The sequence below is a fragment of the Xyrauchen texanus genome, chromosome 1 (genome assembly GCF_025860055.1).
Source record: "Xyrauchen texanus isolate HMW12.3.18 chromosome 1, RBS_HiC_50CHRs, whole genome shotgun sequence".
NCBI classification, from domain to species: Eukaryota; Metazoa; Chordata; class Actinopteri; order Cypriniformes; family Catostomidae; genus Xyrauchen; species Xyrauchen texanus.
In genome coordinates this window covers 38,967,088-38,991,754 of record NC_068276.1, presented here as the reverse complement: position 1 = coordinate 38,991,754, position 24,667 = coordinate 38,967,088, and the positions used below count along the sequence as shown (strand labels likewise).

At 37.9% G+C, this 24,667-nt stretch overlaps 1 protein-coding gene across 1 annotated transcript; it reads left to right on the top strand.

Annotated features, from left to right (window-relative positions):
- The first annotated feature begins 2,901 nt into the window (after nt 1–2,901).
- Nucleotides 2,902–14,141, top strand: LOC127636472 (UPF0547 protein C16orf87 homolog). The gene is made up of 4 exons (XM_052116987.1): nt 2,902–3,111; nt 3,918–4,014; nt 9,574–9,744; nt 12,012–14,141. Exons 1-4 carry the CDS (start codon nt 3,046–3,048, stop codon nt 12,128–12,130), a joined length of 453 nt encoding a protein of 150 aa, XP_051972947.1. The 5' UTR covers nt 2,902–3,045; the 3' UTR covers nt 12,131–14,141.
- The last annotated feature ends 10,526 nt before the right edge of the window (nt 14,142–24,667 follow it).

The following is a 24,667-nucleotide window of genomic DNA, read 5'->3' as shown; positions in this document are numbered from 1 at the left end:
AGAGATTTGCTGTCAACAGCAATGGAATGACATCAGTGAATGTCATTTATAAACGTTACTAGGCAACCAGTAGTGGGAACACCCACTAGCGACTTCACCGCCAGCCACTGGCGACCTGCAGCGACAAAGTTGCTGGCAGTGTGTACCAGTATACTTTTTTTTAATGGAAATATAGGCGGACCTGAGTCAGACCCATGACCCCCCGGCGAACAGAACGCCCCTCCGTGTTCCCGGCGACTCATGGGGACACTCCTCCTACCGTTCCAGGTGGTTGGGGAGTCACTTCCCTCCTCCCCTTGCGGACGGTGGTCTTTTTTCGACCCCTCAGCGTATCTGGGGGATGGCAGGGCTCTTCTCCACCCCTGGCAGCAGCTCCATCACTCCAGGCGGTCGGGGAGTCCAGTCCCCACTCGCCTCGCGGACGGCGGCTGTTCACCGCGTCCGGGCGGTCGGTCTACTCCATCCCCCGGCGGATGGCAGTGGTACTCCCCCGGGTGGACGGCAGTGTCGAGGACTCCGCGACAGGCATCCCTCCTCTTTCCCGGGTTTCGGCACCAGTGTAACGCAGTTAAATATAAAGGAGGAGGCGAGAACCGGCTTGGCAATATAAATAATATTTTAATGATAAACTTAAAGAGCAACATGCAGGTTGGACACCCCTATATAGCATAGTGTATGTTGATGATAAAACAACTAGATTTTCTGAACTGGAGTAATATATATTTAGCCATTAACGATATTTTGAGATAAATTGTGATAAAATAACTTCCGCGTCTATAAAGCACTAACCGGAAGTGACGATGGGCGAGGGAGTCTGGTCAAGTTCAAGCTCAGGTTACAATGGATGCGAATGAAGAAACCGAGTTCTCATGTGTAGACGAACATGCCTATGATGGCCCACAGGCGTATAATTATGAGCAAATTAAGAGTTAAAATAATTAAAAGTAAGACTTACTCTGCTAAGTCCTCGTTTTCGTTGCACAGAATGTCTGCTAACGTTAGCACTTTGTCCTCCAGTCCAGCCCGCGCCAAAATCCGGTGTAAACTTTGACGGTGGACTTGATTCCATCGAGTGCACCGAGGGAACAGCATCAGTAATCAGCCTCACGTGGTCCTTACTCCGAAATCCCATCCGAGACTCCAACAAATCTCCAGGTCGATAATTCTCCGAGTGAAATGTGCGCCACAAACGACCGAGTGTGTGGTAACAGACGCGGCAGTTAAGTCTGCTCTCTTCACCTGCACAAAACGCACTCAAGACCGAAAAGCCTTGTTTTTTCTAGAAGGAAAATGATGGACACGATGTCCTGACAGGCTGGAATTCGTGCAACCAGCACAAACACAATAATTTACCATTATGGCTTCTCTAAAACTCGATCTAAAACTTTCTGTCTCTCACTACTGCCCTAACTACATCAACACCCACAATGAGAGCTGACCGCAAGCTCTTTTGTTTGCCTCGCCCTACGTCATATGACGCGTTGATAGCGGGAAAGGCGTATTCCAGAGCCTAGCACATTTTCATCAAAATCTCTACATCAAATGAGATTTCATTAGTAATTTCTACATATGTGTTTTTAAAAGACCTCTGCAGACAATATAAAGTATTAATTCAGTTATAAATTCAACCTGCATGTTGCTCTTTAAACAAAAGACAAAAACACACACACATGTGTTACAGACGGACATGTCTGTAAACGATCTCTCTCTCCCGCACCATCCTCCGCAGTCAGCCTTTATCCCTCTCGGAGGCTTGATTAGCCTGATAAGGGACCAGGTGTGTAGATCCAGCCCCGCCCTCTGCCCTGCCACAGATATATTTGGCTTTCATTATCTGTTAAAAATAAAAGCAGAAAATCCCAAAAGAGTATTAACTTTGATATACCTTTTGCATCTTGATTTTATATTATAACTGTCAAGCACAGGAACAGTTTTTCTCATGAACAGTTAAAATTGCCCCACTGAGCAATAATTATGTGCAACACACAGCTTAGTCTATTTATATGTATCCAACATACCATACCACTTCTGCCATTACATTCCCTTGCTTCTGTATTTGTACATTGTACACACACACACACACAAACACACATACACACACACATATATATATATATATATATATATATATATATATATATATATATATATATATATATATATACATACATACATACATATATATATATATATATATATATATATATATATATATATATATATATATATATATATATATATATTGTCCTATTGTATATTTCTATATACACTTTATTTTCTATTCACTTTTAATTTGTATTATTATGTCTTGTTGCTTTATTGTTTGTGCACTGAAAGCTTTTGTCGCCAAGACAAATTCCTTGTATGTGAAAGCATACATGGCAATAAGACTGTAAAATGTATAGTCTGATGTTCGTTTGATATACACTTTTATACGTTTTTTTCTTCTATGTCGCTTTTTTCTCAGTTGGATTGTTCTTGTACTGATTAAAGAAATAAAAAATTATAATAATAAAAAAAAAATCTGTACACTAATATTTATCGTTGCTGCTCAATATCTCAAAGCCCCTACCTCGACCCGATGTCTCCATGGCTGACAGTAGCTAACGTCATCTAAAAGAGGGTCTTGTAAAAAAAAAAAAAAGGAACCCTCGATCTGAGCAAGTTTCGCAAGGGTGTCGTTTCTTGTTTCTAAGGTTAGTATTCGGGTTAGGTTTAGGGTTGAGCTTAAGAGTAAGGTTTAGGTGTATGGGTGGATGTTTGGTTTCTGTGGTGGGGAAAGAAAATAAAAATTGTGAATGTCGCTTGCGACTCTCGCGAGACGTTCCCCAGCTCGAGAGTGTTCCCTTCGAGACACGACCCGGGAAAGAGTAAACCACCACATGGCGCATGCGTATTGTGCACAGTGTGATTGATGGTCCGTTGGCTGCGTGTGTGTGCTGGAGCACACGAGAACCCGATCAGCTGCACTCCTAGCCAGTGTATGCTGCTGGAAGTTTCACCGCCGAGGTCGAGGGATATTATTTAGACTCCTCGGTTATAAATATGTCTACAAATAAAGTGAAGAAAGTAAAAATGGCTACCAAATCATGCCCCGAGTGTGACCAACAGGTGAGGTGTTGTTTGATATTGAATGATGAATATTTTTGTTTGTTTTTTAAGTTCTCAAGTGTTTTGTGTTCAGTGTGGTTCAACGAGACAAAGTTATTTAATCGATTATTGTGAGCAACAACGTTGCTGCCTGGGCAACATGCTTTGAAATATGGTGTTCAGCTTTTCACGTTTTTTTGTCGGTTACATTGGAGTGCTATTATCAATATTACGCATCGTATCAAATGATAATACACTGAATTTAGGGTTGAAAGGGAACCCTTTCCTTAACGAATTTTTTAACAATAACTACGTGTAGGGATTTCCATCAAGCTGTACTGAAACAATGAAATTCTTCGTAGGTTTCATGCGGTTTGTGCGCGCCCTAATAAATATAACAAAGAAAGATGATTTCTGTGTTTACACTGCTTATAAATATGCACAATATTACCTGAAGCTCAACCACCTCTAATGATGACGACATTATATGTTCGCGCAGATTTTAGTAATACTGTTGACATTATACATGATGCATTATCGATGTGTATTTTGCACATACGTGACTCGCGGCACTGTGTTGTAATATTGTTTTGGCTCACATTCAGTTTATAATTTCCTTCTTACGAAGGGTCAGCGTTAGTTTTTACCCAGTCAGTATTGCCTTTATAAAAGATAATAAAGGATAATATTTTGGCAACCCACTCTAAATGCCTAACATTAAAGAGATCTTCAGTCCAGTATTGTAAAATCTTTGTCAGTCCTTTTACATTAATTTCTGTATATGTTGAAGTCATTCTGAGTTGTTTCTATCCTTCTGTTTCTCTCAGATCCCTGTGGCTTGTAAATCCTGTCCTTGTGGTTATGTCTTCATCAGCCGAAAGCTTCTCAATGCTAAATTAAATGAGAGATCAAATCCAGTGATGGGTAAATTGTGCAGCTTTTGTATTTGTTATGCCCATAAATATCCCATTTATCTATGCCTATGTCACATTATGTTCAATTATGTGTGCCTGTGTTGTTTATCTTATGTGTTGTCTATGCTAATATTGATCTTGAATGGGACTGCTGTGGGTATATATAATTATTTCATTGCAATGTAATTCCAGATATCGATCAGAAAACTTTTATTTTCCACTGAAAATGTGCAATTGACAACTAACTCATTTAATCTGTTTTATTGACTTTATTATTTGCACATATTAGTTGACTTTGCAAACGTAGCCCATGTCCTCTGGTTTTAGTCATGAATCATATAGATAAGAAATGTTGGGGTTTTACTGTTGGTGTGTGTTTGACCGTATTGGCTATTGAATGGAAATAAATTGTAGACAAGTTTCCAGTGAATACTGAAATGAGTGGCACAGTGGTGACTGTTTGCTTGAGTTGAGTAGTGCTAAGAAGGATGGGGGTTGGGCAAACTAGCCTAATTCCTGTCTGAAAAGCTTGTTCCTGCTGCCTCCTACTCCCTCCCTGTACTAATGTCTTGTTATCTAGAAGCTAGTCACAAAATATTAATTGACAACTTTTCAGATTGCGTAAGATTAAAATGAATTAAAAATCTCCACTGTTTTATTAAATGATACAATTGGGATTCTTCGGTATTGAACTGGATCTAACTTTAGGCTTGTTGGAATTTTAATGTGGGGGATTTTTGAAAGTGATTCTTCAAAACAAAGCCAGTAGAAAATTAAATAAGTATGTTATATACTGTTAAAGTCAGAAGTTTACATACACCTTTGCCATATACCTTTAAACTCAGTTTTTCCACAATTCCTTACATTTAATCGTAGAAAACATTCCCTGTGTAAAGTCAGTTAGGATCATTACTTAATTTTAAGAATGTGAAATGTCAGAATAATAATAGTGAGTGATTTATTTCATCTTATATTTCCTTCATCAAATTCCCGGTGAGTCAGAGGTTTACATACTCTTTGTTAGTATTTGGTAGCATTGCCTTTAAATTGTTTAACTTGGGTTAAACGTTTTGGGTAGCCTTCCACAACTTCTCACAATAAGTTGCTGGAATTTTTCTCATTCCTCCAGACTGAACTGGTGTAACTGAGTCAGGTTTGTAGGCCACCTTGCTCGCACACACTTTTTCAGTTCTGCCCACAAATATTCGGATTGAGGTCAGGGCTTTGTGATTGCCACTCCAATACCTTGGATTCAATGGTCATTATGCCCAAACAGTTAAATTTTTGTTTCATTAGACCAGAGGACATTTCTCTAAAAAGTCATATCTTTTTCCCCATGTGCACTTGCAAATGGTAGTCTGTCTGTAAATTATGTCAATATAGAACTCGTTTTTTACTGTGGATTTAGATATTTTCCCTTTTCGCACCATACTTCGTTCATCTCTAGGAGACAGAATGCATCTCCTTCCTGAGCGGTTTGATGGCTGTATGGTCCCATGGTGTTTATAATTGCATACTATTGTTTGTACAAATGAATGTGGTGTCTTCAGGCATTTGGAAATTGCTCCCAAGGATGAACCAGACTTGTGGAGGTCCATAATAATTTTTTTCTGAGGTCTTTGCTGATTTATTTTGAATTTCCCATGATGTCAAGCAAAGAGGCACTGATTTTGATGGTAGGCCTTAAAATACATCCACAGGTACACCTCCAATTGACTCAAATTATCCTATCAGAAGCTAATTTTCTAAAGGATTGACATTATTTCTGGAATTTTCCAAGCTGCTAAAAGGCACAGTTAACTTGGTTTGTAAACTTCTGACCCACTGGAATTGAGATATAGTCCATTCATAATGAAACAATATGCCTGTAAACAATTGTTGGAAAAATTACTTGTCCTAGTAGATGTCTTAAACGATTTACCAAAACTGTAGTTTAATATTAAATCTGTGGCGTGGTTGAAAAATGTGTTTTAAGACTTCAACCTAAGTGTATGTATACTTCTGACTTTAACTGTGAGTGATAAGAGGCCAGCTTGGGTTAGTGATCTTGTTAAACCTGAGAACTACGTGGATTACACATTAGGGAATGTGACCACATTTATGTGTGCAGTATTTTCTTCCCATTTTTGTTGTAAATGGAACTTTGTGGTTTAAAATAAGCTTTGCAATCATTTGTTTATCTGCTTTGTTTCAAGTATTTACACACTCAAGGCAAGTTATAGGTCAGCCAAGAGAACTATTGATATTGAAATTTGTGGAACCCAGTTAACAGCCACTAATTCTGAACACAAAAAATAAACTCCCAATCCCAGTGTACTACTTGTGCTTTTATTGTTCAAAAACCAGCTGACAAGCATTTTTCTGGCAGTGAAGACTCAGTAGTCTGTGATTGTTATTCTTTGGTTTGAGTTATGAATGGAATGCTCTGCACAAATGTTCTTTATATGAACGTTTCATAGTCTTGTGAAGTATATATTGATATCCCCACTCAAATCAAGAGTTTTCACAAGGCTCTTGCAAGTTACATAAGGAACCCATTTGTTAATGTGTGGGGCATGTGAGATCCTACTTATTTGATGTTTAATGAAGGGTGGAGTAATTTTTCTCTTGGTAAAAGGCTGAAGTTGTGCCTACTAAAATGTCTCTTCTCTTGTTTTCATTTTAGTCTCTTGTTTCCAAACAAGGATAAACTATTTTTTAGGGTTTACACTTCAATCTTCTAAGAATTATGAACCTATATTTTAAATAGGACTTTATTTAGGTTGCCTTAGTTGCTGCCTTATTTGGTTCATTGTATGGGCATTGTAATTCAGATTATATGTTGAATGAAATGTGTGTGGCTGTTCCTAGTTTTAGCTCTGTTTGCCCATCACATGTGGGGGTTGGTCTCTGCCAGGGCTGCGCGTTGTCACCAATCCTGTTTGTGATATTCATGGACAGGATATCGAGGCGTAGTCGGGGTGGGGATGGTGTTCAGTGGGCTGGGGATCTCATTGCTGCTTTTTGCAGATGATGTAGACTTTAAGTCATCATCTGTCCGTGACCTTCTAGGATGAGGATTAGCACCTCTGAATCTGAGGCCATGGTTCTCAGCAGGAAACCGATGGAGTGCGTACTCCGGGTAAGGAAGGGGGTATTGCTCCAAGTGAAGGAGTTCATGTACCTCGGGGTCTTGTTCAGGGGAGTGAAGGGACCATGGAGCGGGAGGTTGGCCGGAGAATCGGGGAGCGGGGGGGGGGGTATTGCACTCGCTCTGTCGCACCGTTGTCATGAAAAGAGAGCTGAGCCGGAAGGCAAAGCTCTCAATCTACTGGTGAATTTTCGTTCCTACCCTCACCTATAGCTGGGTCATGACCGAAAGAACTAGGTCGCGAGTTCAAGCTGCCGAAATGGGTTTCCTCAGAAAGGTGGCGGGCTTCTCCCTTAGAGATAGGGTGAGTAGCTCAGTCATCCATGAGGAGCTCGGAGTAGAGCCGCTGCTCCTTTGCGTCGAAAGGAGTCAGTTGAGGTGGTTTGGGCATCTGGTAAGGATGCCCCCATGGCGCCTCCCTAGGGAGGTGTTTCAGGCACGTCCAGCTGGGAGGAGGCCTCGGGGAAGACCCAGGACTAGGTGGAGAGATTACATCTCCACACTGGCCTGGGAACACCTCTGGATCCCCCAGTCAGAGCTGGTTAATGTGGCTTGGGATAGGGAAGTTTGGGGCCCCCTGCTGGAGATGCTGCCCCCATGACCCAACTTCGGATAAGCGGTTGAAGATGGATGGATGGATGGATGGATGGATGTCCATCACATGAGATGAAGTCTTGTATGTGGCTAAAGTATTTTGTTTTGAAAAGTACTGCTTGCCAGAATGAGTCTATACTTCTGTATATTCTGAATGTAGAGTATAACAGAAAAATACTTCATCACATATACAGCTAGTCCTGTCACAATAACTATATATTGTCCCGGAAATAATTGTGATAAATTATTGTCATTTTAAGACCATTTTATGCCACTGATATAATGATAATATAATAGCATAATAATGCAAGTACACCCTTCCAAAGAGCAATTAACTTTTAATTCTTAAGATTATTCAAATATTAATTGGAATGGTCGAGAATGCCCTTCTCCATCTCCAGCTACGGTTTTTGTTCCCAGCTCAGAAAACTGGATGGGATGGTTATGTTTTAGATGAGCTTTTATGTTAGTTGTATTACCACATTTCATTGCCACTGTTTTTAAACAAAGTCGACATACCGGCTCGTACACGTTAATGGGCTTTCCTCTCTCATTCGGCTTAAAGCCAAAATGTTCCCACACCGGAGCTGTGGAATGTAGCTTTGAAACAAAGTCCATTTGTACTTATTCCAAACTTTCTGGCTGGAATTATGCAATCATCCAGAAAAACACCTATTAGCCTTGAGTAAGCCGTAATCTTCACCTGTCGCTGTCCACTCAGTGTGTGTGTGTGGAGGAGCTGCCTGAGCCTCCGATGCAGACAGAAACAGCGCAACTGCCTAAAATGTTGGTGACAATCATTCTTATGTAAACAAACACGCATGTAAACAATGGGCAATATCGAGATCAGAAAAATTATTGAGGTCATGTCCATATATCATTCGATAAGTCGAAAACGTAATTATCGTGACAGGCCTATTTACAGCCAGATATTGTGCAATAATATTTACACAGGAAGCACCCTTTATTGTCATCGTTCTGGAGAAATACAGTTGCATAGTCTTGATTGGTTGTAGAACAGAGCTCTTCCTGTTAGGGCAGGATATTGACAGACAGGGTCTGGATTCCTGAGTTGGTATTAGTGTAGTCATAGAACAGCAGAGCTGTGAAGGGAGGGAGCAGACAAAGATCTTATCGCAGCATTAAGAATCAAATGGCTGCCATGGAAATGCTTGCATATATAAATATTTCAAAGCTTTGAGAAGGTGATAGAATGTGTTGTCATTAAAGATTTACACAATTCTGTTACATTGCTAAGATGATTTAATCATTCAAATATTGATTATTTTTTTATATTTTCTCTTACATCAGAATTTTTGCTCTGTGAGATCCTTGACAAGCTCTGTCATTGCTCTTTTAAAAAGCTTTCAATTTCAAAGCTGATTTATTATTAGTATTGTAGTGTGGTGTAGTCTTTTTAAAATTGTCCTTCAGATCAGCTGTCTTTGCACAGGGTTGTGAGAGCATTTTATCCATGATATATACTCAAATGGTGAAGAGTGCTATAAATAAACCCCCTCAGAGAGATGCAGGCCTATTTCCTATTGTAATGGCCCCTTAATTCTCTGATTGTAGCAATTAATATGGATGTGCTTTAAAGTTTCTGCCCATATATGCATGATAAATATCAATCTCTCTTTTGCCTTTTTAGTCTGTCAAGAATGGTTGTGAGCGAGTTTAAAGATAATAAATGTTATGCACATGTGTTTATAGAGGGTTTTGTTGGCTAGTTAGTGAAAAGAATATGTCTACTACCAACTCCAGTTATGGACACACATTTTATTACTCTGTAGAATTTTAACCTAATCTTTTATATGATGTCTTATTTTATTGTGTTTCCAAAAGATCCCAAAAGAAGACGTACAGAAAGAATCAGAAAAGAGAAGATAAACTTAACATCTACCAATGATATGGAAAATAGGAAACAATCCCGTTCTAACAGTCAATCCGATCCAATTCGTAGAGGGCGAGGCAGACCAAAAACTGTTGGACTGAAGAAGCAGGAGGAAGAAAAAGGTAAACCGCTCACTTGTGTTGGAGGGAAAAAGCAATCATTATAGATTTATGGCCACTATAAACACCTAGAAATGTAGAATCTAGGTGTCCAGGGTTTAAATCTGTTATTCTTCCATTTTGTCTTTTTTACAATAATGCTAGTTGTCAATTTTACTCTCTACAATCATAATAATATACACAATATTGTTAAAACGCCCTTGAATGCTTTTCTTGGAATATCTGTGGCAATTATTATATCATTATAAAGTGAATGCAATAAATCCCATTTATAAATAATATAAACAGAACAAATCTAAAAAGTAGTCTCTTTGAAATGTGCTTTTGTCATCTGTCATTTTCTCAATTATCCATATGAATGTAATGGAGTGGATGTGCTTTGAAGGGGTCTTGTGGATAATGCTTGATTACAGGGTAATCCCCCTCACAAGCACCTTTTATGGTATGATCAGTGTGACATTTTGCCTCAAATTTAGTTGACATTGCTGTCATTTTATCTGTTTTCAGGTATTATTTTTTCCATTTTGAGTCATCCAAAAGAGGGCTTTGCTTTCTCATATCCCACCTCAATCTTAAAATGATTCTCACTTCAACTGTTGGGTCAAAGCACTTTAGGAGTCATTCAGAAAGTGTTGCAAGAGCGACAATGGCTTTTGTTTGTTAAATTTATAAAGCCTTAATCAAGTTTTTGCTGTGATACATTGGGCTACACTTTGTTTTTGGCATACAGTGAGATCCAAAAGTTTGAGACCACATTGAAAATCTGGGATTTAAAATAAAGTTTTAGGATAAAAAAAAAAAACTCAATAAAAAAACATTAAATGAAAATGTTTGAATTCGGCACAGTTTATTGGTCAATTATCAAATTTTTCAATAAAGCACACAGGATGATCTGCTTGGAACATTCCCAAATCATGCTGGTATAACATGGATCATCAGGTTTTACTCACTTGTGGAGTCCACACTATATGTGACAAAGGATCCACCTCCCCTTAAAATAACATCAGCCAGCCCTCCTTTACCCTGCCCATGTCCAAGCTCACAGCAGGAGTGAGCGGCTAAGAGAAGGTATATAACAATACTGGCTGTGTGATGATGCTAATTGTGTCCTTGAGGGCCATGCCATGACTTGTGAGCATGCAGCCAGTAAGACATTTTGACTAGACCTACACCCCTCTGCTTAACTGACCTTCACTCAGACCTTTGATTTTACTGTCACCCTATAGAGAATTCTGTTTATTTTCATGTTTATTCAGAACAAAAGCTTCTGTGTGGCATGTCACCACTGATCCCACTTTATCTGTCTATACTCTGCCACACAACTTTAAAAGAAATAGTGTTTTCTATAAATTTAAACCCTCTGTTGAGCAACCCCAGTATGATGCAAGTAATGTTTTCTAAAAACGGAGACAGTGCTGTTCAACAGAGGCCACATTAAAAATCTGGGATTTATATTCTGATTTAAACCTGTAAATACACTTTTTTTTTTATCATTTTGGAAAATGTAAATGTTGTAAATGTCAAAAAAATAAATATGATGTAAAAGTAATAAGACATTTTTAAGATTCTGCACTATTTCCTAGGTTACTAATTAAGAAAATGCATTACATTGATCGTGTTAACTTTGTACAAAAAGTCAGATTTTCTTGATTCCATTGAAGCACAGGATGAACTTTGGACCATTTATAAATCATGCTGTGTCCATGCAAGCTGGAGTGCATGTGGTCATTAAAACAAAAGTGGGTCTCACCAAAATACTAAGAAATCTGGAAATTTATGTTCATTTTTTCATGTTATCTTGATAATATAATTTTTTTAAATAAAATATTCAATTATAGAAATGCAAAATAGAAGGATTTTCACAACTGGTCTGCATTTCCCCCCAAAAAAAGGAAAAAAAACTTTTAATCAGTATTCAGCAGTCATCTAGGTGATGTGGTTCCGAGTGTAAAGCTTTTGTATTGTGAATTAATGATTTACAACCATAGTCCTTTCTTTACTCACTGCTGAATAAATCATTGCCCTGTTGGAAGCATCTATGCATTATCAGCTCTTCTAAAGAGGAGCTGTGTTTTTCTATTGACTGCAAATCTGCTGTGCTTTGTCCTTAGTTCTTAAACAAGGAGTTCTGCTTAAATTTCCATAAGTATAAAGTTCATTTTGCCCCTTTTGTATTTAAATTGTGCTTTGAATCCTATACCACACTGGCACAATATCCTGTTTATAACTGTTAGGTCTAAACATAGTTTTTTTTTTTGTTGTTGTTGCAGAAAAACAGGAAAAGGAGGTTGACATTTATGCCAACCTCTCGGACGAAAAGGCTTTTGTGTTCTCTGTGGCCTTGGCAGAGATTAACCGCAAAATTTTGGGCCAGAGACTCATCCTGTAGGAGGGGGTGGTGGAAACCATTGCAGCCGAAACTCAGGACTCTCACGATGTGGGTATGCGGGTGTCCCATATGACTGATGGAAAAGAGGGTGGAAAACTGTGACCCATAATTGCTTATGACTGTGTCTTAAAACCTGCCTATGTGGCCGAAGCTCAGTGGTGCTACCATGGATGGGTGGGAATTCAGACACATGCTCTGCAGATCTCTATGAGGGGGAAAATTACTTGTACTCAACAAGAGAGAAAAACTTGTAAATGTTAATGCCGTAGGATACTATTTATCTTTTAATTAAAATTGTATGGAATGTATTAAGGTTTCCTCAGTCATTTCCTAAAAATTCAAGCTGTTTTTCGGGTAACAGTGAGTTCATTGTGCACAGCAAAAGAGCAGTAGATGTGCAAGGTATGTGCATTTTATCACATGGCTAGAGACATTAATTCAAACATGTAATCTGATTTTTTATACTGTTTAGTTAGGTGCCAGTGAGCCATATGAATTTATAAGTAACCTAATGGGTTTTAAACCCAGGGGAATGCCTGATAAATGATTATTTATTATGCCTCTACCACCCTAATTTAAGTGTATATTTTTATTTTGTTTTCCTTTTTCAATTTCTTTTTTATTGTTTTACAAATGGTAACTATGTGTAAAAGTCACCCTGTATATGGATTTATTAAAATCAAGTCACAATTCTCAGATTTTTTTTTAACTCTGTTTTTGAAAGAAGTTAATTATAACCATTCCTCCTCTTACACTGTTCCCCCTCTTTTAAAATGGATTTGGGGCAAGAAAAAATGCCTAGGGCTATTCTCAGTATAGAGCTCATATTTCAGTTGCTCAGTTTTGCTCTGAATTGAATGGCTCTGCTTCAGTTCACTATAAGCAATATATCACAGTGGAAAAAAGGGACTGGAAGCTATTTAGCTAAAAATGTTGGATAAAATACATGAGGATTGTCCTTGGATATTCATGTTGTAGTAATAAAAAAAAAGAGCTGAAATAGAAACTATGAAATTAGTTAATAATATAGCATTATTGTTCACAAAGTGCTCCGACCATATTGACCATGATCCTATTGGTGTATCTAGTTTCATCACTAGTTTTGAACATCTAGATTCCCTAGGAGACAGCTGCAGCAGCCCGTCTTTTTTGTTTTTTTTCCAAAGCTCCATCACCAAGCAACAAGGTCACCTCTGAGAATCCTGTGCTTTGGTTTCCACAGAGATGATAGATTGCCGGCTCCATATTACCTTTTACAGTCACTTACTTGATTCTCAAAGGTTATGTTTATGAGTAATTCACAATGTGATATGTCTAAACATGATTTCTATTTGGGTTGCTTCTATAGTCAATATATTCTACCTACCTTCTGCCAAGAGTGTTCTGTGAATGTAAAATACTCCAGTATACTGTAAGCAATGTATGTTTAAGGTTGTTGTGTCTGTGGTTATTCTCAGTAATCCAGGTCAATGCAGAGTATTTTGTGGAAATGTATCTTGCTTGGTGGCTCTGGCTTAAGTTTTTTCAAATATGTTTTGCAGTGTTTGAAATATTAAGATATCTGCGAGGAGTGACATACCCCTCCTCTCTTGTATTGAACATTTGAAGGGCTCCTTTTCTAAATAGATAAACATGTCGTGATGCTACTGAATTAATTTAGGAATGAATAACAAGACATTTCACATGAGCCATTACGTTCTCATTAACGAACATGTTTTTTTTTCAAGGTGTGACTAACGACTAGGTTTTGCCTCTCCTGGCTTTGTTTGCACATGAAAAACTTGATCGCAAAGCAGTTACATCAGTATGTGCAGTGGCTCGGTATCTCTCTTCATAAGAAGGGAATGAACGTGGATCAAAGGGGCCAAAGTAGAGTTATTTGTGAAAATTAGGAAAATAAGTGGAAACTTTGCCTGAAAAACTGTGAGCGGTCCTATTGTTCTTGTAAAATCATGACCTCTGAAATAAAATTACCTTATGAGTGATTAAACAATGACAATAAAATGCAAACACTGAACATTAACACAAACTACTGTTGCCAACAAAGTAAAAACAGGTCAAGAGACAAAAAAAAATGCATTCAACCTTTCTATAATATGTATAACCCGAGAGGTTGAATTGACAGTTGAGTTACACCAGGGGATTTCCTGCTTTATGCGTCATATTATTTGTATTTGGTTGCCATCATCAGCCCAGAGCAGTAGGATGTTTATGGCAGCTGTTACAGCACCTTTTGTTCTTGAGAGTGTGACTGGTGACTTAGCCATTACCTAAACACCCCCTATGCCGAAACAAGCATTATTAATTTCATTCACTTAATTAACAAATTGTTTGTGATCAAAATCTATATTGTGGACTTTGGTCCCCTGTGGCTTTTTTGCCTGTACATTTGTATATATTTATATACACTATGCAAAAGTCTTGTTTCACAAAAACATTTGTCTTAAGATGGTTATTTATATCCTCAGCTTTAGTGTGTGCATAGGAAATATACATTGTTAACTCTCGAACATTACTTTTGCAAATAGAATATATTAGAAGAACAGTGAGCCCTGCAACAGATAGCATGGCCCCCCACTGAACACAGAATCAGTCTGGGAGTACATGAAGAGACCGAAGCAATTGAGACAGCCTAAATCGATAGAAGAAATGTGCAGAATTCTCCGAGAGGGTTGGAAAATCCTATTTGCCAAGAAAAACTGTCTCCAGGTGACCTAGCGGAACTGGTAACTTTGTATGATATTAATTGATCAATGAAAAGTTTTATGGCATTATTTTTGAAGACATCCTCACTATGGAACATTTTTCACAAGTCTATGCCATGAGTATGAGTCACTGGACAATTGAGGGGCTTTCAGTTCAAACAGTTGTAAGTTCAAAGGCAGATGGAATATCTGTGGTGGAGATGATCAGGTGCTGATCTTTTCTGGCACTTGCTGAACTTCCCAATGGAACCTCCTTCTGTGTGAATCACAGGCTCTGGGGCTTTGCCTGGAGGAATAAAATATTCCTGCCCTTTTATCTAAGGTTATAGGAAATAGAGAGGCTGAATTGTTACATGCAGAAATACCAAAATTCTGCTGAAAGAAAACTAATATTTGTTTGCTTAGAATTAATAATAATACAAAATACAAGTAAATATTCCCTTACATAACATTTTGCCTCTTGATGAGAGATTTTGGAAAATAAAAACAACTGTTTAACCAAACGGCTCAAGCCATAGGACATAACACAAAAACCTGCAATGAAAGAAGCAGTGACAAAAATCAGCAACATTTGTGCACCAGACTGTAAGCTTAACAGCCTTTGTATTTTGCCATATAATAAAATTCACAGAAGTTGGAATATGGCTACAGTACATTAATATTTTATAAATTAATTCTGCCTTCGAAATGATCACAATGCTCTTTTTATGTGCAGCATGTTTGTGCTGCTTTCCTTCAGTTTAAAGAACTGCAAGTTATGTTTTATATTATACAAGCTCTTGTGGTTAGACAAAAGAAACCCATGAATAATTTTAGGCTCTATCGCTGGAGTGCACATGTTTTATGCCCTTGATTGTGCATGCATCGTTTAAAATGTAATTTGCTTTGTACAGACGTTATTCTGACTGAGCTTTGGTAAACCATTAAGGTCACTAATGGAAACTCTTCAGTATGATTCACAGTCCCTGGCTCTTTGCCCGGGGGTGTGAAATGAAACAGTTCCAAGTTATATTTGAATCGGATACATTTTGATTTCTTTCTCTTTTGTTAAGTTTTTTATTTCTAAAAAATACGTTGCGACTTCTCTGTGAACCACTAGATGGCAGTGTAACAACGCTGCTCTTTAAATATCACTGGGATTTTCTTTCATTTAAGATGTTCTGAAATAAAAAAATAAAAATAAAAAAAGATGTTCTGAAATTTACAACGTCTGCTGAATGATTCGACACGATTGAGGATGAAGCAATTTCACATTTTAAAATGTTAAAATTCACAATTCAAAAATAAATTAATGGAGACTGTTCTCGATGTGGACTGTAGTTTTTAATGTGCACACCCACAGCTTCATATTATATTATATTATCTTTGCAATATTATGTCATTTAATGTTGTCAGTACGGCATATAGCTTATACGCAATTTTGTTTGACAGGTTATATTAGCCTAGTGGTTAACTAAAATGTAGTTTAGCAGTTTATAACTACTGGCGATAGACATATGTGTCTGTATAAGCTTTAATGTTTACATTTATCCAGCATGTATCGTAACCAGGGGCGTTTATAGAGTTTGAGGAGACTAGGGGCTTAGCCCAGACACAGACTGCACCCCAAGCACAAAATACAGCTAAATGCATTACTGACAAATTGCATGTTTTGGAAGAACACTTTATTCAGTTTCAGTAACAACTCCTGTATCTACCCTTTTCTGTTAATGCTCACCATACTCTTTGTCTTTCATGCTGTCTACATCATATTGACTAATTGTTGTCTGTCTCTGTGTCTTTCCTGCTGTCTCCATCTATTTGTTGACTGTGTCTCTCTTCCCTTGTGTTTCCATCATATTGTACTAGTTGTTGTCTTTGTGTTTTTCCTGGTCTCAATCGAGTATTCAAGCCAATCAAAGATTTCAAACCATTTGTGTTAAAAGGCCCTTTTTTCCAATCCAAAATGTTCAAGGGGATATTGAGGTAGCTTTACTTGTTTAGAGCCTGTATCCGGGTCTCCTAAATCAGTAATGGTCCGACCAGTTGCCCCTGCCTGTTGCTGTTCTCATCTGCCCTCACTCTTATCTCATCTGCAAAGTAAAGATGCAAAATGTCAGTACTATACTGTCTTTAAATTAAAGTTAAATGCAGAGCCCAGGGAACAAAATAAAACATTTATGGTTTTGCATATTCTGAAAATATTATTTTAATAATAACTTTGTTGAATAAAAAAATACAATCCTGCTGGTAGGCTACCAGACTTTTGCTAAAAGTGTCTTTATTTTCATAATTTTTTTATATAAATAAGACAAAAGACAAAGAAAATAATGATAGCCTAGCCTATTTTCCATCCATTTTTCCACGCTATTTTGTTATTGACAAAGTGAAAGTGCATAAAACAAATTTTGCTAATTTTTCTTCTGCCTGTTTCCATTCAAATGTCCTTTTATTGATAAAAATAGTGTGCGTGATAACGTCATGCATAAAAAAAAAAAAAACAACAGTTTTGGTTTATCGCAAAAGAAATCTGCCCATAAGCCGTTTCCATACTGAAATGTGTGTTTATCGCTAATTGTGCAACTATTGCCCCCCAGATGTCCCAAAGATTTGGTAAAATGGGGAGAGTATTGAGACAATTCTTTGAAATTAGACAGCTTACTGTCATTTTAATTTCACAAATAAATGCAATCAAAAGACGAGGAATTGCAATCAAAAGGGAACTGTTGCCCTTCTGATAGGACTGTAATATTGGTCCTGTTGTTGCGCCTATCCAGTTCCGACCCGAAAGTGGCATCCTGCACTAGCGGGGGACACTTTCGGTCTTAGTATAAGGACCACACATCGATGTGTATATGATGTGTGCACAGCTATTAAAGAACAAAAATGATGCGGTGTAATATCTGGGTTTATACATATGATACATTCCTGATATTCAATAGGCTAATTTGAACAATCATCTAATCTAAAGCATCGCCATCACAACTGCATTATGTCCTGCTGATTTTTCCAGCAACTTTTAACAACCAACTGAACTTGATTATCATTTAAAAATAATTTGCGTGTCATAATGCAAATTACATTTTCAGAAGAAGCTCAGCAAATTTTATGCAACAAGTTTTAGCGCATCAGTCTCTATTTTAAAAAAAAAATTACAACATCTCATACACTTTAGAAGACTAAAATCCCTGATGTTCAAAAGGTAACTATACGCTATACTATACCAAGGTAACTATACTACTAATACATACATATATATATATATATGCAATGCCCCCGGATTGTAATAAGGAGGATTCCTGAGAAATGCAAGCTTGTAGTACCACCTGTTTACTCCAGAGGGCAGTAATTTAAATTTCAACTGTGTGGCAACGGTTTATACAGTGAAGAAAACAGCCAGACAGCACAAAACAGACATTCGTTATGTTCTTGTGTTCAGAACACTTGATGGAGTGCAAATTTGAACCAAGGGATCTCAAGATGTGTTCTAAGTATTAAACTATATTTAACTTGACATGGTAACCTAAACATTTTATGTTTATGACGCAACGCATCCAAGACGCTACACAAGCATGTTTGGCGCAGCTGTTCATTGACGGGTCCTTAAACAAGCCCTCATAATAAATCTCGAACTGATCGACAAATTCACTTGTGAAATTGATTGCTGTGAACTGTGTGCCAATGATTGTCTTATGATCAATAATATGGTAGTAAACAATACATTGTATTCTAAAGCCGCTTTTTGTATTGTCTTATCAATGATGAACTCTTCAGCTACAAGAATGTAATGCATTTTAATTATCTGAATATATATATATATATATATATATATATATATATATATATATATATATATATATATATATACACTCACCTAAAGGATTATTAGGAACACCATGCTAATACTGTGTTTGACCCCCTTTCGTCTTCAGAACTGCCTTAATTCTACGTGGCATTGATTCAACAAGGTGCTGAAAGCATTCTTTAGAAATGTTGGCCCATATTGATAGGATAGCATCTTGCAGTTGATGGAGATTTGTGGGAAGCACATCCAGGGCACGAAGCTCCCGTTCCACCACATCCAAAAGATGCTCTATTGGGTTGAGATCTGGTGACTGTGGGGGCCATTTTAGTACAGTGAACTCATTGTCATGTTCAAGAAACCAATTTGAAATGATTCGAGCTTTGTGACATGGTGCATTATCCTGCTGGAAGTAGCCATCAGAGGATGGGTACATGGTGGCCATAAAGGGATGGACATGGTCAGAAACAATGCTCAGGTAGGCCGTGACATTTAAACGATGCCCAATTGGCACTTAGGGGCATAAAGTGTGCCAAGAAAACATCCCCCACACCATTACACCACCACCACCAGCCTGCACAGTGGTAACAAGGCATGATGGATCCATGTTCTCATTCTGTTTACGCCAAATTCTGACTCTACCATCTGAATGTCTCAACAGAAATCGAGACTCATCAGACCAGGCAACATTTTTCCAGTCTTCAACTGTCCAATTTTGGTGAGCTCTTGCAAATTGTAGCCTCTGTTTCCTATTTGTAGTGGAGATGAGTGGTACCCGGTGGGGTCTTCTGCTGTTGTAGCCCATCCGCCTCAATGTTGTGCATGTTGTGGCTTCACAAATGCTTTGCTGCATACCTCGATTGTAACGAGTGGTTATTTCAGGCCAAGTTGCTCTTCTATCAGCTTGAATCAGTCGGCCCATTCTCCTTTGACCTCTAGCATCAACAAGGCATTTTCGCCCACAGGACTGCCGCATACTGGGATGTTTTCCCTTTTCACACCATTCTTTGTAAACCCTAGAAATGGTTGTGCGTGAAAATCCCAGTAACTGAGCAGATTGTGAAATACTCAGACCGGCCCGTCTGGCACCAACAACCATGCCACGCTCAAAATTGCTTAAATCACCTTTCTTTCCCATTCTGACATTCAGTTTGGAGTTCAGGAGATTGTCTTGACCAGGACCACACCCCTAAATGCATTGAAGCAACTGCCATGTGATTGGTTGATTAGATAATTGCATTAATGAGAAATTGAACAGGTGTTCCTAATAATCCTTTAGGTGAGTGTATATATATATATATATATATATATATATATATATATATATATATATATATATATATGAAACAATATATATATATATATCAATATATATATATGAAACAATATATATATATATATATATATATATATATATATATATATATATATATATATATATATATATATATATATATATATATATATTGTTTCATATTTAAAGATACTATGTATAATTATTTCATCATTATTATATTTAATTATTGTTATATGAGGGCTTTCTCAGCAAATATTTGTATATGCGATTAAATGCAATTAATTGCGATTAATTAATCGGTAAGTGAGGATAAGAGCAGGCTTCACTCAGTGTATATAATGAATTTTAAGAGTGCTGGCCTAAAAGATAACATATAAAATGGAAAAAGTGGCCGCACTATGCATATATTGTTTATTTTGCACAGACGCGTTTCGGCGTGTGCCTTCTTCAGTGTGCGATTAATTAATCGGGACGTATAATTAATTAACAGCCCTAATATAAATATATATATATATTAGCAGACAGCTTCGTGCCTAAAATGCCGGGGCACAAAAACCATAGCCAATATTATATATATATATATATATATATATATATATATATATATATATATATATATATATATATATATATATATAAGTTTAAGGAAATATTATTGCAATTACTTTTTATTTAGGCTACACATGACGCTACATACTGTACACGCTGAATAATTAAAATTAAAACATTTATAACATCCAGAATATCGCAGCTTCAAACATTTCCACTACGTAATGGATGTCCAATATTCTAATATTGGCTATGGTTTTTGTGCCCCGGCATTTTAGGCACGAAGCTGTCTGCTATAAATGCAGGTTCGCAAACACCATTCCTCAGAATTTCTTCCTTCAAGACAGTGATTCATCTCTCATCTACAAGCCCTCTACTACTTCGCCTTCAACATACACGAGTCAGCGGGCGGGATCTTCGAGGCAATGCTTTCAACTGTGTTTGATATAATATAATGGCAAGTGATTTTCTAGTACCAAATTAGCAATTTAGCATGATTACTCAAGGATAAGGTTTTGGAGTGATGGCTGCTGGAAATGGGGCCTGTCTAGATTTTATCAAAAATGACTTTTTTCAAATAGTGATGGTGCTGATTTTTACATCAGTAATGTCCTGATAATACTTTGTGATCAGTTGAATGCCACTTAGGTGAATTAAAGTACCAATTTCCTTAAGAAACAGAAAAATCTGTACATTATTCCATATATAATACTTATGGGTCATTGACAAATAAGGTTGTACAAGGTGTTATTATGAGAAATCTTTTAAAAATCTAGTTTAAATTACACCCAGAAATGTAATCTTTGTGTCCAAAATAAAACAAAACTTTTTGACAAATAAAAATTTATCTTTGAATATTCTTGAATTGTCTTGTGCTGTAACCATGAAGTAAAAAGTATAATACTTATAATACTTTATCTGCACCTTGAATACAGGAGAGGATAAACAACTTGATAAAACACATTTTCAAGATATTTTTTTATATATATAAATATTATAATTTTTGTAATATTCTAAAAATATCAAGAAGTTTTCTCAGGGTTACACCACATGAACAAAATGTGCCTTTTCATAAAAATGTCAAAATAAATAGCCTATCAGATATTTTTTAAAGCTTCATGTCCAGTCTTGAGGGTCTAAAGGTGTCCACTCTGTCAACATAAACAACAAAATAACTACCTACATGTTGGTTACACCCAATGACTTTGATTTGATTTGGTTTTAATCATGTTTGAAAACAATTGTTTCACTACTTGTTTTTTTAAAGAAATAACAATGAAGGAGGGCCTGGGTAGCTCAGCTATTATTGACACTGACTACCAACCCTAGAGTCGTGAGTTCGAATCCGGGGTGTGCTGAGTGACTCCAGCCAGGTCTAAAATATCAATATGACATTAAACAAAGCAATTGAAAGAATTTCATCATAGAAGAGGTTTATTCAAGTAAATGGTTTGTGTGAATTGCATTTTGTAATGTATTTTTAATTTAATAGATCAGGACAAAAATGAGCATCATTTCATTGACCCTTAGGGTGCATGGCCATAATATGCACCTGTAAACCTCTTTTATTGTATTTTACGATTAATTTTTTGAAAATGTCCCCATTCATCTTTCTGAGCCATGTCGATTAACGTCCGCACTGGCTGAAAGAGCATACTCGGCGGCTGGCCAAACTGGTTCAGCACTCTACGTGATGACGTTGCTCCAAGCTTTCCAAGTTAAGCTCCTCAAACAAATGGACGAGCAAGGCTACGATCCAGAGACGGTTAAAGAGCTGTGCACGACTACAGACTTAGGGCTGCGAGCCATGAAAATCACTGCGCAGGGTATTGGCAAGTCAATGAGCAACCTGGTGTTTTTGGATCATCGCATCTGGCTGATTCTCACAGAAATGCGTGACATGGTATAATAGCCTCTCTATTTGATGATGTTTCCAGACGGATCTTCGGTCATGACTCAGCAACAATCACAGGCTATGAGATATTTTATGCCTAAACAGAGCAATTCTTTATCACAACCGGCTCGCTCCCGCTCTGTCTCGGGCCAGCGCCCGGTTAAAACGCCCACACAGCTTAAATCGTGGCCTAAATGAATGCAGCTGCCTTAGCGCAAGCCCCACGCAGACTGTGTGCTAAACACGATCGAACATGGTTATACAATCCAATTTGCACATCGGCTGCCCAGTTTCAACAGTGTGCTGTCTTCCACGGTTCCGTTCAAAGACACGCTGGTGTTACTAGCCGGAATACACAATCTTCTTGCAAAGAACGCGATAGAGGTTGTTTCATATGAATTAATAACCCTGCTGTCCCGCTGAGCAAATGCATGGCAAATCGTCACAGGTGTGTCAGAGCTGGTGTTTACAATGATCATGCACAATCTGTGGTCCAACCACAGGATATGCCGGTGTTGCACGCACAGACTGAGACACACATTGGTATTTACAGCTGTTATTTTCTCATTCTGGAGAAGGACGGCGGGCTTCCGCCATTCTAGTTCTGTGACGCTTGAATCGCATGCTTGCGACGCGCCTATTCAAAATTTTAACTCAGACATAGATCTTATCGCACATTCGTCCTCATGACTGATTTGCGTCAATAGATCTGAAGGACACGTACTTCATGTACCAATCGCATCACTTTACATGCTGCTTTTTAGATTTGCATTTGAGGGATCTGCGTATCAATTTAAACATTTCATTGTGTCTCTGGCTCCCTGCACATTCATGAAATGTATCGATGCGGCGCTCGCCCCATTGAAAATAAATGGTGTGTGTGTTTTGAATTACCTGAGCAATTGGTTATTACTACCAGTCAATCAGAGGCACTACTGAGTGAACACAGAGACTTGCTGCTTCGCCATATGGAAAATCTGGTCTAATGCAAAATGGGCAAAATCACACTTTTCCCCAGCCAGCAAATCTCCTTTTTAGGAGCACCTCATAAATGAGCGCATACAGACCATTCGTGTCTGTTTCAGTTCAAATGAGAAAAAAAACATTGCCACTGAAGTAATTTCATTTTCATGTGCATCGTGGTGACTCGCCACTGTCTGGCTGCTCTAGCACCATGGACAGTGACAGCCTACTACCAAATAGGGTGTCATGCTGGGTCAAGTTTTCAGAAGGAATGTGCTCACCACAAACGCATCTAACATAAATTGGGGCAAGGTGTGAAACGGCCATGACATGTCAACCGCCTAAAGCAACTGGCTGTCTTTCTATCTTTGAGAGCTTTTCGTTCCGATATTGTGAATCACCACATTCTGATTAGTTCAGACAACACAATAGTAGCCTCCATTGGTCGCAGTCCCATGAGACTGCGGCGTCATGTTTCCTCTCTGGGAAGGTTATGTTGTGTAGTGTGGTGTGACAGGATTCTGTTCACCATATGCGTTGGCAGAATGCCATGTCAAGTGTACTGAGTCATAAGGGAACGTCTTGCTTATGTAACCTCGGTTCCCTGAGAGGAAGGGAATGAGACATTGCGAATGCTGGCCACACTACAAGACTCACTACAAGTTCTTTGAGGTGTGAGCGATGCACTCTTTGTCCCTATATGCATTAGTAGAACACGCAGAATGTCTCGTTCCCTTCATCTCAGGGAACTGAGTTTACGTATGTAACCAAGACATTTCCTCGAGATAGCTACTTGTTATTGCTATCACTCGTTCTGCTTTGATTTAGATTTTTTTAATGATAGCTGTCTACCTAAAATGGTTGGCTGATTTAGCTGAACACCCAGGCTGGTCAGTTGTCTGGTTTTAGAGGGTGTTTTGGCAACTTTAAGCTGTCCAGTTTAGGAGACCAACTTAAACCAGTTAAAATCTTTTAGCTGGTCAATGTTAAAGTCCAGCTGGCCTCTAAGCAAACAATGAGCTAACTCAGCTGAGCACAACATGGCCAGGATAGGGGACTGTTTTATAGTAAGACCAGTCAACAAGTTTACCAAACTTCAGAAACCAAGTTATTTTTTAAGTTTTAATGGCAAAGTTTTGATACTTTGTAACATATTTTTCCCTTTCTGTGCAATATAACCCATTACTTAATTTGAATAGTTCTTTTAGAAGTCATGATGATGAAGGTCAGTATAGACTTTGGTATGATGCATATTGAGTCACCAAGGCCCATGTCATATAGTAGAGCATTGTAACCTGTCCAGTTACTTACAGGAACAACAGCCCTGTCACAGAATCACATTATTGTT